This window comes from Giraffa tippelskirchi, chromosome 13 (assembly GCF_054371585.1).
Source record: "Giraffa tippelskirchi isolate mGirTip1 chromosome 13, T2T-mGirTip1v1.2.pri, whole genome shotgun sequence".
In the NCBI taxonomy this organism is placed as follows: Eukaryota; Metazoa; Chordata; class Mammalia; order Artiodactyla; family Giraffidae; genus Giraffa; species Giraffa tippelskirchi.
The window spans coordinates 66,785,473-66,805,561 of NC_137287.1; the positions used below are offsets into that span (position 1 = coordinate 66,785,473).

At 37.0% G+C, this 20,089-nt stretch overlaps 1 protein-coding gene across 50 annotated transcripts in view; it reads left to right on the forward strand.

The window, feature by feature from the left end:
* MLLT10 (MLLT10 histone lysine methyltransferase DOT1L cofactor) overlaps positions 1-17,391 on the forward strand; it is a 205,848-nt gene extending 188,457 nt beyond the window's left edge. For 20 of the 50 annotated variants that reach the window (XM_081556678.1, XM_081556683.1, XM_081556689.1 and 17 more), the window contains 9 exons: positions 106-223; positions 1,583-1,655; positions 3,918-4,072; positions 5,985-6,173; positions 6,576-6,664; positions 6,800-7,161; positions 8,179-8,275; positions 13,750-13,965; positions 15,659-17,391. In XM_081556678.1, the coding sequence (XP_081412804.1) occupies positions 106-223; positions 1,583-1,655; positions 3,918-4,072; positions 5,985-6,173; positions 6,576-6,664; positions 6,800-7,161; positions 8,179-8,275; positions 13,750-13,965; positions 15,659-15,703 (1,344 nt within the window). In that variant the 3' untranslated portion in view covers positions 15,704-17,391. Of the gene's footprint in view, positions 1-105; positions 224-1,582; positions 1,656-3,917; positions 4,073-5,984; positions 6,174-6,575; positions 6,665-6,799; positions 7,162-8,178; positions 8,276-12,232; positions 13,966-14,614; positions 14,742-15,658 lie in introns of all 50 variants that reach the window. The other 30 variants (XM_081556681.1, XM_081556686.1, XM_081556692.1 and 27 more) reach the window with 4 other exon arrangements.
* The last annotated feature ends 2,698 nt before the right edge of the window (positions 17,392-20,089 follow it).

Here is a 20,089-nt window from a genome sequence, read left to right on the forward strand (position 1 = left end):
CATTCTTACATTGGAGAAAATAGTTGTTGCTAGGTCTATTAGGAAGAAAAATATTAAGATATTTTATACAATAATTAATTTGTCCTTGTAATTCTTTTCATTTAGGCAAATACCCTATCTGGATCGTCTCTTAATCAGGCATCATCTCATATGTATGGCAATAGATTAAATTCAACTTCATCAGTGGCAGCTCTTATAGCTCAGTCTGAAAACAATCAAACAGGTAAGGTTTCAACAATTTTTAAACTCTGAAATTCTGTTCCCCTCCACCAACGTGATCTTTTACCCCCCCATCAGGCTAATTTCATTTGAAAAATCTAAAGATGTGGTTAATAAATAAAATCTGAAGGGGAGGATTGTGTGTGTGTCCCCCCCCTCCCCTTTTAAATGAAAAGAATTACAGTTGGAAGTAAATAGTATGCTGTGCTGCAAAATCTGTGCTTTTTTCACTATCTGAAATGTAAATGTTTAAGCAGAGCCATCAGCAGGCAGGAATGCTAGTGTCTCCTGTGACTTTTGTGATTGATGTGTTCAGTGCTCAGTTCTGTGCAATGAAAGCAGCATAACACTGGGCTTTCTGTGAATAGCCTCAATCTTTATTTGCATAATTCATGAAATTGCATTACACAAACTTGGTTAAAAAAAATCCTGTTAGAGAATTTCTACAGTGTTTAGTAATCCTCTGAATTTTTACCAGTTGACATTTTGTAGCATTTGCCTCTTGTACTGTTTTAATGAGCCACTGGATTTGCTTTGTTTCTTTCCACCCTTAAGGATTTGTTGACATGTCCAAGTAGTCATGCCTGTTTGGGGGAAGGGAATGGGTTTAGCAGTTCACCAAGAATGGATCAGTCATGTCTTTACCCTTGAAGGGTCAAAGGTCACCTGACTCAGAATAAGGGGAGGACGACCTTGAAAGAGGCCAAATAGGGTGATTTTATAAGAAATTCACTGTAGGGGAAATACAAATTATTTTTCAAGCCGAGATATTAGATGTCACCTCAGGAATATCTTAAAAAAATTAATTTCTTTTTGCATACAGAATTCTGTATTCCTACTTGTCTTTGTCCATTTGGTTATTTAGTGTTATGTGTAATGATCCACGTAACATATATATAATTTTAGTTTTGGTGCGTGGCTCTATGTAATACATATGTATTTTATGACTTGTCTTGGAATGTGAAGTGTTAAAATATACAAAGCATAAGGATTTGCTGTGATAAGCATACAGATTAGCTGTCCACAGCTGTGATTCATTACTTTAACCGTAGAAATTAAAAGTGGCTGAGGGGAGGGTACTGCAAATGGAAACCACGCTTCTGTGCTGTAAAATTGAAAGGAATGAAAGAATGAACATAATCCATGGCCTTCTCCACCCACAAAAAAACGTGTAGGGACAACGCCTTACATGCCACAGTTCAGCAATTCTAAACTAGCAACATACTAGATCTTCTACTTTTGTAGTAACTGCAAAGATAGTGGTAAAGGTTTTATGTATGTTTTAGGAAGAATCAGGGCCAGGGCTTAAAACCTCTCATCTAGTGAGAGTCAGTTTATCAGCTATGAAATATTTACACTGCAGATCAAGATCTTGGAGACAATAGCCGTAGCCTTGCTGGCAGAGGAAGCTCACCCAGAGGAAGTCTCTCACCAAGGTAAGCATTATTTGCACTGCAAAGTATCAGCAAAGGAAACATTTTCAGATTTGAAAACTTCTTTATCTCATATCAGCAGAGCTTACATTTGTGAGGCTATAAAAGCATTCTGTAGATAAGAGGCATGTCTGGACAGTCAAGAAAAGTGATTCTAAATTAATTTGAATATTAAACATGTGGTTAGATTTCTAAGCTTTATAAAAGACATACCCTTTTCTTGGATCTCTGATCAATTTGAGCTCTCTTGTATATTTAGCTGCAGGTACTATTAATGTGTTAATTTGGGTAATTCTTTTTGGGTTATAAAATAGTCTTTTAAGATCTCTTAAAGCTGCAGACTCCAGGCTTTCAACTTTGGGTTCCAGTTTTAACGCTGTTGTGGGCTATGTACTTAACCCTTGATCTCTAGTTCCTAATTCAGTAAATGAAGTTCTTATGACTTGTCTCTAAAATCCCTCTAAAATTGTTTGAAACGAAGTATAGCAAATATATTGTTCTGTGAAATTACCTTGGATATTATATAAGAGAGTTCAAATATCATTTATAATATTAATATATATGTCAGATTATTCTTGCTAACAGTACATGTTTTTATTATTTAATAGGCTGTATTTTTATTAATTTTATTCCACTCTCAACTTCTATACCATTTTCTAGTTGTGTTCTCTCCGTTCTCTAATTTTGTAAACTCTGCCTCAAGCGTGATATTAGACTGGGTGAAAATGGAGCAGGTGGAAGAAGAAACCCACTTAATATCTTTTCAACTATGGAAGTTTAAAAATTCTATTTAAAAATTTTATGTAGTGACTACCATGAATATATATAAGCAGTGTTGCTTGTATATTTATTATTTATTTGGGAATGTCTGTTAAGGAGGATTTTTAACGTTAGATTCATCCAATAACCTCTAATTTAGCTATTTTCTAGTGGTGCATCAGTAGTTCCTTTTTTCCTGTATGATCCTTGGTTGAAATAAAGGTTGTATTGTTTTTCCCAGTTGAACTCTTCAGAAAATTAAATATTATTCTTTTGAAACTAGGAGTCTGAAGTACACAATTAAAACATCATCAGACCAATCTGTAATTTATGCTGTGCTACTTCTGTACTGTTTTTTTCTTTTTTTCCCAAAGGAGAAAGTTAATGGATTTTTTTGCTCATATGTTTAGTGGAAGAAGCATCTCTGTGTTCTCCTTTTAAATTTAAAATATCATACAGGCAACCCTAGAAATTAGTTAAGATTCCTTAGTGCTATCTTGCATTGTGTAGTTCTTTGTGTTTCGTTAGCTAAATAGGATTTAACACCAAAAAATGGCACTAAATTACTTTTAGCACATATTTCTGAGTGTATATTATTCTTTAAAAATCAGCCTGGAATAAAATAGCCTACATTATCCTGGCAATAATGTACTATTTGGGAAGGGACAGGGAGCTGTATGTATAGCACTCAGTGTTTACATGTGGAAGGAATAAAAAGACTCATTTGTTTAACTTCTTATTTGAAGGGATTTTTGTGAAGATGCGTGTTAGGGCTGCAGCAGAATGCTAGCAGGCTGTGAGGGGCCCTGAGCTGTTGGCCAGCTCTGTCACTCACTAGCGGTTTGTCTTTGGACAAGTCACTAAAGCCCCATCTCGTTTCCTCAAATAGAAATAGAGCCAGTAAGGCAGGTTTTGACTTCTCACTACTAGGTTGGTGTGAAGATAATTATATGGAAATACTTTGGAAACTCCACAGCCCTTATTCATTATGTAATTATGGAGGCCGGAGACCAGAAATGAGCACATTTACGTATTTAAAACAAAAACTGAATGAGAGAACATTCCATGTTCATGTTAATATAAGTAATTTTTGTTTTGGAATATTTAAGTTCTTATCATTTGAAGTACAGATCTAAGAGATGTTAGGAAAAATTCATTTAACTGTACAGTGTGAATCTTTCTAATCCTGTTTTTCTCCCTTTTGTCTTATAAAGTTGCATTAAGTTCTTTTATTGCCAGTTTCAGAGATTATTAGTAGTGTATTTATATTTTCTAGTGTTTTTTACTTATCCTGTATGCCAGCTATTCCCTTGGTTTTGACCACTTGGGGAGGAAGGATGGTAATTACTAATTTTAGGGTAGATTATGGTTTTATCATTTTAGCCTAGATAACCTGATGTTAGAAAACTTGTACAGGAGAAGAGTCAGCATAAGGTGAGGAATGTGAATATACTTCCCTCGGAGGGTCCTCCTCCTGTTTAACCTGAGGATTAATGTTTCCAACAGGTCCCCTGTAAGCAACTTACAGATCCGCTATGACCAACCAGGCAACAGCAGTTTGGAAAACCTGCCCCCAGTAGCAGCCAGCATAGAGCAGCTTCTGGAGAGGCAGTGGAGTGAAGGACAGCAGTTTTTATTAGAACAGGGCACTCCTAGTGACAGTAAGTATTCTCTTCTTGTCTTTAAAGGAAGAGCAATAGATGGATGGACAGATGGATGAACAGACATTCAGGTGGACAGATGTAGAAGTCACACTTTGTCAAGAATAGCATTGAAATTATGATGTATGTCTTATATAATACGGTGAGAAAGTGTAATGTAGTGGCTTAATAGAACAGAGGCTACAGTTTTACCTCTTGGACTTGAATTCTGTTTTTACCTGTTATTAACAGTGTGATCTTGGGCAAGTGTGTTATTGTCAGTATGCTGTAGTTTTCCACTTATAGGATGAGAATAATAATGTACCTATATCACAGTATTGTTTTGAGGGTTAGATGACATAAAAGATATAATGAACATTGCTGGCTTGTAGAATTCACTGGTTCTTATTACTTTTTATAATTATTAATATTAAAATATTAGTACTTTGTTTCTACATTCTACTTTGTTCTAATCAGTTAAGTTTTACTAAAAATATGAGCTGTAGCTTCTTTTAGCTTAATTGTTTGAATAAAACTTGCTCACCACTGCAGAATTTATTTTTAAAAATGTATAGTCAAGTAAGGCCAACTCTCTTGATGTTATAATTTGGATGAGAAAGAATAAGTACTAAGTTATATATATATTATACTACATAATAGTTATATCATTTACTTGCTAAATTATGTAGTGTATATTATATATACGTATTTAATATCTTTACAATTTTAAGTATTACGGAGAGCTGTGAATGAGAGAAATGCCAAAATCGAAAAAATGTTAGTACAGATAGTGTTAACTAGAGAAGTAGTCTAATGTTAAATGGCCTAATATTGTATCTGTATATCTATCTGGTGGAAATAATGCATGTTTTATTTTTATTTTTTTTCTAATAATTTGAGGGGGTATAAGCTTTTACAAATTTATTTTTTAAAACAAAACAAAATATTTTGCTTATTATTAGATGGGTACTGTAAATTTGGTATTTTTATGAATGGTGCTCTTGACAAAAAATGCTAATTGTGAGGAAATTCATGCCGGGATAATCCTTTAAACATGGATAGCTGGAGGACAGGTTTAGCTTAGTCTTATTGCATCTCATTTGGGTACACTAAGGGATCTGTGTGGGATCTTGAAGAGGAGGGATAAAAGTTAAATCCTTGGGAAATGACTGTATGTGTCTGTACCAGTAGAATTGTGTCTTTTGAAGGCCCTGAGGGCATGTTAAACAAATACAACTTTTTAATGCATAGAACTTTAAAGTGTCCATCATCATGGCATCTCTGCTGTCCATTGAGAGGTCCAAGCTGTGGCAGGGATGGAAAAAGTATTTGAGGTGGTGAAACAGGACAGCCTATGTGCAGAGGACGCGCCTTTGCTGGGAGCCGGGAGTAGGGCTTCGGTGCGTGCACACTGCTCCCTGCTGGGCGTGTGTGGATCCGCAGGCTGAGCAGCTGGGCTTCCTCGTCCAGTGTCTTCGGGTGGCTTGCTTAGTTTAACCAAGCAGCAAACAAATGCTTGTGCTCTTTATTTGTGTCGAAGAATATTGGTGTGATTCTTTGCCCTTTAAAAAATGATTTTAATGAAAAATCATGGCGAGCACTTTGAATTTTTAATTAGGTTTTTATTTTGATGAAAATCAAATGTTCTTGTGGTTTTTATTTGAGAATGGAAATTACCTGAACTAGATTTGGCTTTTTTGTTAGTGGCAACAAAGTTTCTACACAGTATATGTTGGAACAATATCCCTTTATGCTTATATAGGTAGAAATATTATATATTTATATCTGCATATAAATTTAGAAATAGAACCTAGTCACTTAGAAATGCTTTACAGAATTTCTACTTTTCTGTTTCATTTCTAAAGTTACTGAAACAAGTCCATAAAATTCCTAGTCCTGTGTGTGAAATTGTCTTTTTTCAAATGTCTGCTAGTTTTAGGGATGCTGAAGTCATTACATCAACTTCAAGTAGAAAATCGAAGATTAGAGGAACAGATTAAAAACTTGACTGCCAAAAAGGAACGCCTTCAATTATTGAATGCACAGCTCTCAGTGCCTTTTCCAACAATAACAGCAAACCCCAGCCCATCTCATCAAATGCATGCATTTTCAGCACAGAATGGTGAGTATGAATTTATTGTGGATCTAAGGAAGGTAGGATGGACTTTTCATTATCTTTTTCATAATAAGTGAATAATAACTGGTGACCAGTTATATGAAGATTATTTTAGAGGAGCATAAAGAATCCTGTTCAATGTTCAATTTGAATTTGCTCTAACATCTGTAGTACAGAATTTAATGATAAAATTTAAGTATATGATGATATATATCTATTGATTTAAAGCCATGATATTCAATAGAGACATAGATTTTTTCATTCAAATTGGTCTTAAGAATAGCAAGGCTTATTGTTTAAGTGTTTTTAATGTGGGCTTCAGACTAAGCTTTTAGACAAGCCTTTAATCTTACATGTAATGTAATTCAACAGGTAAGTAGGTTTCTTTTTGTCTTTTTTTCTTTCTAGCTCCTACTACTGATTCCTTGAACAGCAGTAAGAGCCCTCATCTAGGAAACAGCTTTTTACCTGATAATTCTCTTCCTGTATTAAATCAGGTAATTTTGGTGTGGTTAATTTCATTTGTGTGTTTTACTTACAAACAACAGTATATCACATTAAATGGTTTAAAGTAATTTTAAACAGTTTTGCTGTGTTGTTTACAACTAGGTTCCTATTCTTTCTTATGTTAGGACTTAACCTCCAGCGGACAAAGCACCAGCAGCTCATCGGCTCTTTCTACTCCACCTCCTGCCGGGCAGAGTCCAGCTCAGCAGGGCTCAGGCGTTAGTGGAGTTCAGCAGGTCAATGGTGTGACAGTGGGGGCACTGGCTAGTGGAATGCCGACTGTAACATCCACCATTCCTGCCGTGCCTGGAGTGGGTGGAATAATTGGAGCTTTGCCAGGTAACCAACTGGCAATTAATGGCATTGTAGGAGCTTTAAATGGGGTTATTCAGACCCCTGTCACAATATCCCAGAACCCTACCCCCCTCACCCACACAACTGTACCACCTAATGCAACACATCCAATGCCAGCTACACTGACGAACAGGTAAGAAACTTATAAGTATCTTTTGTGGTTTTTAGAGCAACATGGTACCAATGCTATCCATGCTTTAGTTAGGGATTTTTTAATGTGTCCCTTGTAGATGTGCTCTAAGAAAGTAAAATCCACAAACTAAATATATCATATCAGGAACCATTTATTTTTGACACTTTAGTAATTCAGATTAAATACAAAGTTAAATCACTTTTAGTAACAAAACATAAGTATTAAATATTTTCTGTACTGAAAATTTCAGTCTTGATCTGTAATGTCTGTTTTAAATGCTATTTTTCTTAACTTCATGTATCAAAAATTCTGGAGCAGAGTAATATTGTAATGAAGATCACCTGTGAATGTTGGTTCTTAAAATTCAGCTATGTAACTTTGTTAGCTTTGTAATCAAAGATTTTGATATAAGATGAAGGTCAAATATTTATCTTGAATTTCCAGGGAGTGAGACTTGCTGTTTCATTGTGCTGGAATTTCATTTGAATGGCAAAGCCATGTTGTTATTGCACATACTTTTGAGGAATAAATCATTTTAAATGGACTTGTAGTGGATAGTAGTAAACGGTTTCTTCTGGCTCTCTTTTTGTTGGTGCTTAATTTTACTGATAGTCGGGACCATAAAAAAAGTTTAAGTAAAATCAGTTATTAGTATGTTTGGATTCTTTCTTTGTTTTAATATGTATTTCTTAGTGTGGGTTAAATTACCCTTGAATGATTGAAAATAAAGTGTTACATGTGCATATAAATTTTTATTCCATTAAACAACTTAGTGCCTGCTTGGTTTACAATAAAAAGGGAACCAAAACATTTATTGACAATGTGAGTTCTTGTTTACCTGTATATGTGCAGAGAGAGAGAAAGAAGTTTTTACATCGTTGTTTTTCAAAAAGTGTTATGGTTAAAAAACTTGACTTGTTAACTTATTAAACATCAAATTGAGAAGTTCTTTCATTTTACATTAAAAAAAAAGTTAGAGGTTTACAGTAGAAAGTAAGAATTTTCATCATTTTTCAGTGCCTCAGGACTAGGATTACTTTCTGACCAGCAAAGACAAATATTTCTTCATCAACAGCAATTCCAGCAGTTGTTAAATTCGCAACAGCTCACACCAGTAAGTTCTTCCTTTTGATAATATTTGATCTTTATTAGGAGCAAGTGATCAAAGTTATAATAAGTATTCAGTGTGTAGGTATAGATTACCCACTTTATGAAGTGACATGGTATAGTCTATGATACCTGTAGTGATATTAATTATATGGATTCATCAACAGGTATTAGAACATTATTGTGCTGCTCTGGTAGACTCTGGTGAACAAGACTTGTCTTTTCATGTAGCTTCATTCTGATAGGGGAGATGGAACATTAGATACATATTTTTTGGTAGTGATGAGTACTGGAAAGGAAAATGAAGCAGGATAAGGGAATAGAGGACAGTAGGGGGAGAGCCATGGTAGATAGGATGGTCCAGCCACTGAGCAGATGACTTTTGAGCACAGATCTGAATAAAAAGTGAAGGAGCATGACTTTCTGACACAGAGGTAGAAGGGAATGTGCACTCAGGGTCGAGGGACTAGGGCACCTGTGCTGCATGACTGGGCTAGTGTGGAGGAGAGCAGGCAGGTGTGGGTGCAAGGTCATAGGCTGCCTTGTTTGGCTGTCAATGGTGTGGGGTTTAGATTTATCCTAAGTGTGATGGAAAGCCATTGGTGATTTTTTTTTTTAAACCTTTCTTTATGGAAATAAGCATTCAGGTGTACCAGTGGTAGAGAGTGTGGTATACCAATTGCCTAGCTTTTATAATTATCCCCATTTAAAAAGTCTTTTTGCATATATCCTCATTTTTCCTTTCAGGATTTTAAAGAATTAATTGTAGGGTTTTGAACACAATAGTGACATGACAATAATTTACATTTTAAAACATTAGTTTAGCTGCTGAATGAAGAAGTGTGTGAGTGTGTTGGGGGGAGAAGGGATCCGGGGGTGGTCCAGGTGCTGCTGATTTATGAGAGCAAGATAAACATTGTGAAACTGTCTAGAATTGTGTATTTTGAAGACACAGTCAACAAGACTGGTTTGTTGGACATTTACTTGGATGATGACTCTTATTGAGATTTGGAAGATTAGGAGGAACACCATGTTTTAGCAAGAGAACAGGAGTTGTGTTATGGACATGCTGATTTGAGATGTCTGTTTAGATGTTCAGGTGACACAGATTAAGCAGTTAGATGAGTCTGGAGTCCAAGGAAAGAATGAGGTTGGAAGGAGTTTGGAGTCATTGCTGCATATGTGATGTTTAGATTCACACAACTTGCTGAGGGCAGTAGGGAATGAAGACTGATGTCTGAGGACTGGGCTCTAGGCATCCTCAAAGAGGAGAGTAATCCAGTCAAGGATCTTGAGGAGAGAATGAGGGGAGAGTTAGAACAGAGTGATGGCCTAGAGCCCATGCAAAGAAACTTCTCAAGACAGGGAGGACTCAGCTGAGTAAAATACTCTAGTGAGACAAGTAAGAACTGCCCATTGAAACTAGGTGTCTGGAACTCTTTGAGAATGTGATTTGAGTGAGAAGTGAAAAGCTTCATTGAGTGGTTCAAAAGAAAACAGGGAACACAAACAGGGAGTGGGCCACTTGAGATATTTTACTGTGAAGAGCAGAGAAGTGAAAGAGCAATTAGCATTAGGAAGACGTCTAAGGGCGTCTTTCTATTGATTTTGAAAATGACAACATATCTGTATGTTTTTTTAAATTAATTTATCTTTGGCAGCACTGGGTCTTCGTTGGCATGTGTGGACTTTCTCTAGTTGCGTCGAACAAGGGATCCTCTAGTTGCAGTGCACAGGCATCTCAGTGCGGTGGCCTCTTGTTGTAGAGCACAGGCTCTAGGTGCAGAGGCTTCAGTACCTGTGGCCCCTGGGCTTAGTTGCCCCGTGACATGTGATATCTTCCTGGACCAGAGCTGGATCTCATGTCTCCTACATTAGCAGGCTGATTCTTATCACTGGACCGCCAGTGAAGCCCTCTATGTATGTTGATGGGTAATTTTCTGGTGCAGAGAGAGGAGGGGTAAGGCCAGGGCAGCAGAGCACTTCAGGAGGGAGCAGCTTCACCTGGTAAGAGGGAGGTGCAGAAACTGTAAGTGGGTTTTATGACAGGAAGTTGAAGAAGCCCACTTCTGATGTTTTTAGTTTTTAAATGGGAATTATAAATAAAGTCATCAGCTGACAGAGATAGGGAAATTGTGGTTAGAGGAGAGAAAAGGTGTGGAGCAGACATGTTGGAGGAGGGGTGAGAGAACTAAAGCATCTTATGCACCAGCTGTGTCTTGCACATCTCACTGAGTTAGACTAGGAGGAAACTCCTTTAATTAACTCAAGGTTTCAGCCTTTGTAATTTCTTTCCAAAATACACCCACCGACTTTCTTGCTTTAGTCAAAAATATATTGAAAATGTCTATTTTACAATTCTGGATCGTTGTCACTGTTCTTAAAGTGGTATGAGGATAGATTACATATAAATTCTTAAATGCTTACACTAAAATGTGATCTTGTTTTCTTATCTCTTGTCACATATTATGAAATACTGAAATTTCAATTTATTTGGGGTTCTTCCTGTTAATTTAAGATTTTACTCTAATAGTCACACGTAGGTGTCTTGTTTCTAGAATGTGGTTGATTAAGAAATTTTTAGCACAATCACCCAGAGTCCATGAAGACTGAGTGGATTAGACTTGATATTTTCTTTTGCCAGCCAAGACTGTGGGATGAGGTTTCTTCATTGATAAGCATTGAACTTCATGTAGGCAGGAATGGTCCTGTGCGGCACCTCCCCTCTCCCACTTTAAGAGCAAACTCATGCTGGACCCTCCTCCAGCTGCTGCCCATGCTCAGCCCAGTCCATTCCCACCTGGTGTCTCCCCTGGTAACGGCTTCTGTCTCCGAAAACTCTTCCCCTTGCTCCTAGGATCTTGGTTTTCTTCCTACCTAATTGGCTCTTCATTTTTAGCTTCCTTTCCTGGGTGCTCCTCTTTTTCTCAGCCCCTCTCACTTCAGAGGGTCCTAGAATTTGGGATTTCCTCCAGCTACGTGGTTTTAAAGATTGTGCCAACACTGACTTCTCCAGACCAGGCCTCTCTTTGGAATTTGAAGCTCTCATATCCACTGCTTCCTTGGTGCTGCCACTTGGCTCTCTTAATAGACGGTGCAGGCATACCATGTCCACACTGAACTGCTGACCCGTCACACGGTGCCCCCACCTCAGCTGATGTACCTCCATCCTTCCAGCTGCTTCAGCCAAAAATCCCTGCAGTTTTTCCTTCACCCCTCTTCTTCTGACACCTCACATTGAATCCATCAAGAAATGCCAGGTCAGGTTGTGTCACTCCTCTGCTTCGTCTGCCTTCCGACAGTACTCTGAGAAGAGCCAGTGTTCTTGGCCACACTGCAGGCCCTTGTTCTTCTCCAGCCTCCGTCCTGCTCATTCCACTCCAGCCCCGGTCTCCTCGCTTGTCCTGGGTCATGCTGGCTACACCCACAGGGCCCCTCAGCACTGGCTAGCATTCTCTGTGCCTAGAACCATCTGCCCTCCTCCCCACCCCACTCAATCCACATAGAGAATTCCCTCATCTCCTTGCATCTGTAACCAAGAGAGCCCCCCCGAAACCACCCATGGCCACCACCCCCACCCCCACCCCCCCTGCAACCACCCCCCAGTCTCTCTCACACTACTGTTTCACTTGACCCTTGGCAGGAATCACATTCTAACACTTCTCCCCAGAACAGTGCCTGACACATCACGGTAAGCACTTAGGAATGCTGGAAGGCATAGTATGATAACCACGTCAGGAGAGCACTCTTTCTGTTGGCATGAATGAGAACTTTAAAAGTTAAGAAGTTGGTGCAACAGTAATTGCGGTTTTGTTGACCTTTACTGTTTGATATTGGAATACATTCTTAAATGTGGTTATGTTATACGTTATTTTAATGAGTATTTCTCGCTTTATGGGTTTTGTTTTTTTTTTTTTTTTTGCTAATGACTTATTACTTGCTGTTTATTTTGTATTTATTTTAGACTATGGAAATGATGTTAGACAAAAAGCAAATTCAAGCAGTTTTCTTATTCGAATTCAGAATGGGTCATAAAGCAGTGGAGACAACTCAACGTCAGCAACGCATTTGGCCCAGGAACTGCTAACAAACATACGGTACAGTGGTGGTTCAAGAAGTTTTTCAAAGGAGATGAGAGCCTTGAGGATGAGGAACATAGTGGTCAGCCATCGAAAGTTGACAACGACCAATTGAGAGCCAACATTGAGGCTGATCCTCTTAAAACTAAACGAGAAGTTGCTGAAGAACTCAATGTCAACCATTCTACAGTTGTTCAGCATTTGAAGCAAATTGGAAAGGTGAAAAAACTGCATAAGTGGGTGCCTCATGAGCTGACTGAAAATGTAAAAACTCGTCGTTTTGAAGTGTCATCTTCTTTTATTCTGTGCAACAACAACAAACCATTTCTTGATCGGATTGTGATGTGCAATGAAAAGTGGATTGTATATGACAATCAGCAATGACCAGCTCAGTGGTTGGACCAAGAAGAAGCTCCAAAGCACTTCCCAAAGCCAAACTTGCACCAAAAAAAGTCATGGTCACTGTTTGGTGGTCTGCTGCTGGTCTGACCCACTATAGCTTTCTGAATCCGGGTGAAATCACTACATCTGAGAATTATGCTCAGCAAATCGATGAGATGCACCGAAAACTGTAACGCCCGCAGCCAGCAGTGGTCAACAGAAGGGGCCCAGTTCTTCATGACAACGCCCGACTGCACATCACACAACCAGTGCTTCAAAAGTTGAACAAATTGGGCTACGAAGTTTTGCCTCATCCACTGTATTCACCTGATGTCTTGCCAACCAACTACCACTTATTTAAGCATCTTGATGACTTCTTGCAAGGAAAATGCTTCCACAACCATCAGGAGGCAGAGAATGCTTTCCAAGAGTTCATCGAATCCCAAAGCGTGGATTTTTATGCTACAGGAATAAGCATATTTATTTCTCATTGACAAAAATGTGTTAATTGTAATGGTTCCTATTTTGATTAATAAAGATGTATTTGAGCCTAGTTATAATTATTTAAAATACATGATCTGAAACTGCAATTACATGTGCACCCACCTCTTAAAATAACTTTTAAAGTTCTCAGAATAAGAGCATAATAAAATAACTCTGTAAGTTCCCAGAATTACAGGAGGGATTTCACCATGCAGTGATTTCTAAAGCCAAACACAGATCACCGTGGCTTCTCTAAATTGCCATTTTCCTTGATTCTCATTTGCATAGGCGTTCTTTTACTTTTGCTTGTTCCATTTGGAAAATAAAGCCAGTCCCTGATGATATTGACATTTACAGTAGATGGTTATTGTCTAGTGCAGTGTGTTTTTCCAGATGAGATTCTTGTCTTTCTTAGTAATACGACTTTGACATCACTTCAATACCTAGTATCAGAGTAAAGAAGAAAAGAGACAAGGCAGGCTGTTCCACTGGCTTGTCTGGGCTGGGCACTCACCCCTCCCACGTGTTCTTGCTTAAGGAGCAGCACCAGGCCCTCCTGTACCAGCTGGTACAGCAGCACCAGCAGCAGCAGCAGCAGCACCACCAGCCTGACCTCCAGCAGCTGCAGATCCCGGGGCCCACACAGATACCCATCAACAACCTGCTCGCAGGCACACAGGCGCCTCCACTTCACCCAGCCGCCACCAACCCGTTCCTCACCATCCATGGTGACAACGCAAGTCAGAAGGTAACAGTAAGTATCTGTGTTCTGTTACACCTAGTGAAATCACAGAGCCAATTTTAGTGATTAGAGATGACTGTCTGTCCGGCCCTTCCCTTCTTCCCTTCCTCCCTCTTTCCTTCTCTCTCTTTTAAAATATATTATCCCCCAGATAATTTTTTCTTAAAACCAGTTGTTCAGCAGCTGGATATTGTAAACAGAAAGGACCTAAGCCAATTTGTATATCCCCTAAGCATATCAATTCGAATTTGCACGTAAGGTTGGAAGGCTGTTTTATAATTCAGCAGTTTTTCAAAATGAAAATGTTTTGGTATAGTAAGTGATAAGAGACAGTCCAATCAAAAGATAAGTAGTTGGTATTTTGAGAATCTTTGTTTAAGTGAATTTGTTTAACTATAGAAATAGTCTAGATAATTTAGGATTGTTTTTGTTTTTGCTCAGATGTGCATTATACTTACAATAAAATTAATATATAAACTTTAGGGCAATCTAGTTATTCTACTGGATAGAAAGTAAATTATAATCACAATTGTAATGAAATTTAAATTCTTAATCTTATGTAAACGATAGCAAAAAAATGGATGCAGGAACAGTGTACTTATACATACAGTAGCACACATTTTAAGGCTGTTTCTTTCTATTAATTCTCCCCTTCAATCAGGTCTACTTTACTGGAGTATAAATGTTTCCCCTAAATTCCAGTTGAGGGCAGAACCCTGTTAGAGGAAGGATATTGGGATATAGAATGGAGACTGGACACCAGGAAAAGGAAGAAGGGAAAGAATGAGGTGGGAGACTTGGCAAAAACGGTGTTCAAAGTCACAATGTTTGCTCTTTCCCATTACTTTGAAACCTTGCTCTTTACTGTGCTTTTAGTTTTCAGAAACTTTAGTTTGTATTTAGTAACAAGAATTGGTTCAAAATAAAGTATACTGGTTTTCATTACTTCTTCAATGCTTTTTGTTTACCCCACTGTTCCTCTGACTTCCTGATTGTGAATACTGTCATTATCATTATTACAAACCTAGTTTTGCAGACATGAAAATTTCATTGATTCTGTACTAATTTAGATTTTTTTTAACTGTTTTTTGCTCTAAAGTTTTTTGTTGTGTTAAAAACAAAAAGGTTATACAATATGAAATGTATTTTAATGGAAAATCATGATAGTAAACACTATAATGTAGAAAAGCAAGGCTGGGAAGTAATATGAGTATCCCGCTGTGTGGCATGCATCTTTATTAGAGACAATAGTATATATGGTTCCAGTCTTTAAACTGTTAAAAAACCCGTTTTTTAAAATAGATTCAAAGAGGTTAAAGTTCAGAGGACAGATAGCATGTATGTGGGATCAGAACCCATGACTTCCTTATTTGTTCATTTTCCACACGACTGTGTTACTACTACCGTGGAAAAGTCCGTTTTGGAGGGATGATTTCTACTTTTCATTCCTTATGAGTCCTGCCTCAGAGGAGTACGTCTCTCTTTGTGTACTGCTGAATTTAATATAAATCAACTGAATGTTTACCGGTATTTTCATGTCCTTACATTATGCTGAAAAGTAGCCATGCTGACTTGTAGAAAAAAGGAATAACCATATATACTACCTTTTATCTCAGTTATAATTTCAGTTAAGAGGAGATTGTTTCAAGTGTGGGCCAAAAATTTCTTTAGCTAATGCACTTGACTTTGTTTGTTTTAACTGCAGAGACTTAGTGATAAAAGTGGGCCTGTTGCTCAAGAGAAAAGTTGACATTTGAGAAAAAAACATCTAGAAATGGCCTATCCTGCTGTCCTAGCACTTCATCTGGCTGCTGTTGCAGTCCTTTTACTACACCTATGAAGAAATGCAACAAGAAACCAGCTGCACGACAAAGGATTAATTGCCACAAGAGCATTCTTGTAAGGCTTTGGTTGATGTTGCTTTGTTGCACTGAAATGAAATTCCCATATCCCCTACCCCTCTCCCAGATTTTTTTGAACTTTGAAAGAAAATTTAATGGTTAACTTTGGTCAGTGAAATAATTTACATGGCAATGAGTTTATCAACCTAAGAGAAATTTAATATAGTTGGTCCACAACTAATTTTGATTATAAATTGCAGAGATGACTAGCAAAACTTAAGACTTAATTCCATTTATAAACCATTTGATTTTATTGTACCACTTGGAACATGAAATATGATCTTTTGTTTGAGTTACAGTACATTTGCTCTGTGAGTCAAACCTTAAATTTCAAGGAACTGTTTAATTTCTTCTACTAGAGTTTTATTGGTTAAATATTACAAATAAATAGGTCATCCACTGGGACTTGGCAATCTTTGTTATAAAAATTTCCTTTCTAATGGGATTTGGCCAATTTTGGTAATCAAGTTAGGATGGTAAATGTCTGCTTCTGCTAAAGGTAATTTTCTTTTGCTAAATGCTTTTTCTTTAGTGTTAAGACCTCATATTTTGAAGAAACCTTGAGTTAAGTGAGCTCTAAGGCTGCTGGGGGAACCAGCTCAATTCAAAATGAAAGAGGGGCCACTCTGGAAACTGCTGGTAGGGTTTGGCCTGAATCAAGTGCCTGTTAGTACCTGCCTTGTGCTGAAGTGGCTCTGGTCAGCTGAGTAGCAACAGCAGCCTTCCCCATGGTTCTGCCTTTATTGAGAACTTTCTATGCCACTGTAGATAGCTCAGGTGAAGCTATTACCTGGGTATTTATCCACTAATGAGTCACAAGAAAAGTGTGTGGATTTGGTAAGAGTTTTCTTACCAAATCTAAACTAAATTAGACAACTTATCGTTGTTAACAATGATTTCAAACAAACAAAACAAGACAAAAAAAAACAACCCACCACAGCAGTTCCTGAAACAGGTGAAATCTGTGTTACAGCGCTTCCACGTTGGTTAGCCCCACTCCTGGGGTGACAGTGTGGCCGAGTATAAATTAAACAATTGGGGATGTAATCATTGAACTGCTCTTGAATGTGTGAATTATTAGTGGAAAAAAGACCCAGCTGTAATTAGACCTCCACTGTGTACTTAGCTGGAAGAACATGTTAATTCTGCAATATGTCTCTTGGTTAAACATTGCACAGTTCTTACCTCATTTCTGTAAATAAGGTTTTGTGGATCTGTTTTGTATTGTGAAAAATTCATAAGATAACATTGATATTTTGATTTGTAATATTTCTAATTGGTAGATTTAATTGAAAAGTAAAATTAATTTATTTTTATATGTTCAGGGGAATTTTAAAGAAAGTCAAATCTTTTGTAGATAATTAAAAAAAATCGGTGTGGTTTATTTTACTTATTTAACCCACTGGTTGTTATTCTGTAACAATTTGTATAAATGGTAAATTTTGAATGTGTTGTTATTTTATTTAGATGTAAAATTCCACATGTATTAAAGAAAATGTACAAAGTTTTTGTTAATAAAATTTAATAATGTTTATAACTTGGCCATTTTCCCCAGTTTTATTAAGATATAATTGACATCAGCATGGTATTAGTTTAAAGATATACAGCATAAAAATTTGACTTACATATATTGTGAAATAATTACCATAGTAAGTATAGTTAAACATCCATCTCATACAGATCCAGAAAAAGAACAGCAAAAACAGTTTTTTTCCTTGTGATGAGAACTCTTAGAATTTACTCTCTTTAACTGCTTCCCTATATATCATGTTAACTACAGTCATCATGTTGTACATTACAGCCCTAATACATATTTATCTTATAATTGGAAATTTGAAGGTTTTGACCACTTCCGTCCAGTTCCCTCTCCCTCACCCCACCTCTTTTCTGTGAGTTAGGTTTTGTTCTTTTAATAAGATTCCACATATGCGATCGTATAGTATTTTGTCTTTGTTTGACTAAATTCACTTAGCAAAATGTCTTCAGGGTCCATCCATGTTGTCATAATAGCAGGGTCTACTTCCTTTTTTATGGCTGAATAATATTCCATCAATCACACACGCACACGCACATGCACACAAAATGTCTTCAGGGTCCATCCATGTTGTCATAATAGCAGGATTTACTTCCCTTTTTATGGCTGAATAATATTCCATCACACACACACACACACACACACACACACACACACGTGCAAAAATGCACATGAACATACCATAGCAACTTGATCCATTAAAGGGCATTTAGATTATTTCCATGTCTTGGCTAATGTTAATAATGCTGCTGTGAACATATAAGGGTATAGATATCTCTTCAACATAAGTGTTTTTTTTCCTTTGGATGTGTTCCCAGAAGTGAGATTGCTGGATCAGATGGTAGCTTGATAATAGCCATCTAACAGGCATGAGGTGTTAACTCATTGTGGTTTTGATTTGCATATCCCTAATGATTTAGTGATGTTGAGGAACGTTTCAAATGACTTTTTATATATCTGTTGGCCATTTGTATGTCTTCTTTGGACAAATGTCTGTTGCAGTTCTTTGCCCATTTTCAAATTGAATTTTTTTTTTTCCTATGGAGTTGCATGAGTTCTTTGTATATTTTGGCTATATTAATCCCTTATCAGATACATGATTTAGAGATATTTGTTCCCATTCTATAGGTTGACCCCTTTTTCATTATATAATGACCTTCTTTGTCTCTTTTTAGTTTAAAATTTGTTCTATCCGATACATAAGTATAGCAACCGCTCCCTGCTTCTTTTTGGTTACTTCTGCTAGAAATGTCTTTTTCCATCCCTTCACTCTCAGTTAATTGTCTCAAAGACTAAAGCAAGTCTCTTGTAGGCAGCAGCATATTGTTGTATCATTTTTTTTTAATCCATTCAGCCATTCTTTTATTTTTATTGGGGAATTTAATCTGTTTTTGTTTACAGTAGTTATTGGTAGATAGGGACTTAACTATGATCACTTTGTTGATTGTTTTCTAGCTGTTTTGTAGACTCTTTGTTCCTTTTTCTTTTTCCTGTGTCTTGTTCTGTGTTTTGAGGTCTTTGGGGATCGATATGCTTTGACTTCTCCATCATTTTCTTTTTGGTGTAATTGCTACAGATTTTTCCCATGTGGTTACATTAGTCTTACATAAAATACCTTAAAATTATAACACACCCTATTTTAAACTGATAACTAAACTTACACAGCTTAAGTCCTAAGCTTCACACTTTTACTTCTCCTCCCTTCACATTTTACTGATGTTACAGTTTACATATTTTTCATATTGTATATCCAGTAACAGATTTTTGTAGTTATGGTTCTTTTTACTGTTTGTTTTTTAACTTTGAGTTGTAAGTGAATTATGTGTCACCATACTGTATTACAGAATCTACTTTTGAAAGTATGTTTACAATTACCAGTGAATTTCATGCTACCTTCCCATATTTTTATGATGTTAGTTAGCATCCTTTTACTTCCACTCAACTCCTTTTAGCTTTTCTTGTAAAGCATGCCTCCTGGTGATGGACTCCCTCAACTTCTGCTTGTTCAGGAATATCTTTATCCTTCCTTCATTTCTGAAGGACACTTTGGCCTGATACAGACTTCTTGGTTGACAGTTTTTTACTTTCAATACTTGGAATGTATCTCTCATCTTTCCTGGCCTGAAGTTTCTTTTGGGAAATCTGCTGATATTCTTAATGGGGTTTCCCTTGTATGTTAACTTCTCTCTTGTCTTTGACTTTTGATATTTATAATGTGTCTCAGTGTAGCCCTGTTTAGGTTCAACCTGTTTGGGGTCTTTTGGACCTCATGGATCTGTTCATACCTCTCCCCAGGTTTGGGAGTTTTTAACATTGCTTTGAATATGCTTCCTGTCCCTTCCACTTTCTCCTGAAATTTCCATAATGCAGATGTAGGTTCTTTGATTGTGTCCCATAAGACTTTCTTCAGTTTTTCACTTTTTCCCTTGTGTTCCTCTGACTGGGTAATTTCAAATGTCCTGTATTCTAGGTCAGGATGATTCTTTCTCCTGCGTCTTCGTCTTTTTAAAGCTGTTGAATCCTTCAATTGTATTTTTCAGCTCTAGGATTTTTGTTTTTAATGGTTTCTATTTCTTTGTTGAACTTCTCATTTTGTTCACGAATTGTTTTCCTAATTTTGTTTATAGTTTTGTGTTCTTGTAGTTCCCTTAAGAGGATTATTCTGAATTCTTTGACAGTTCATAGATGTCCATTAATTTAG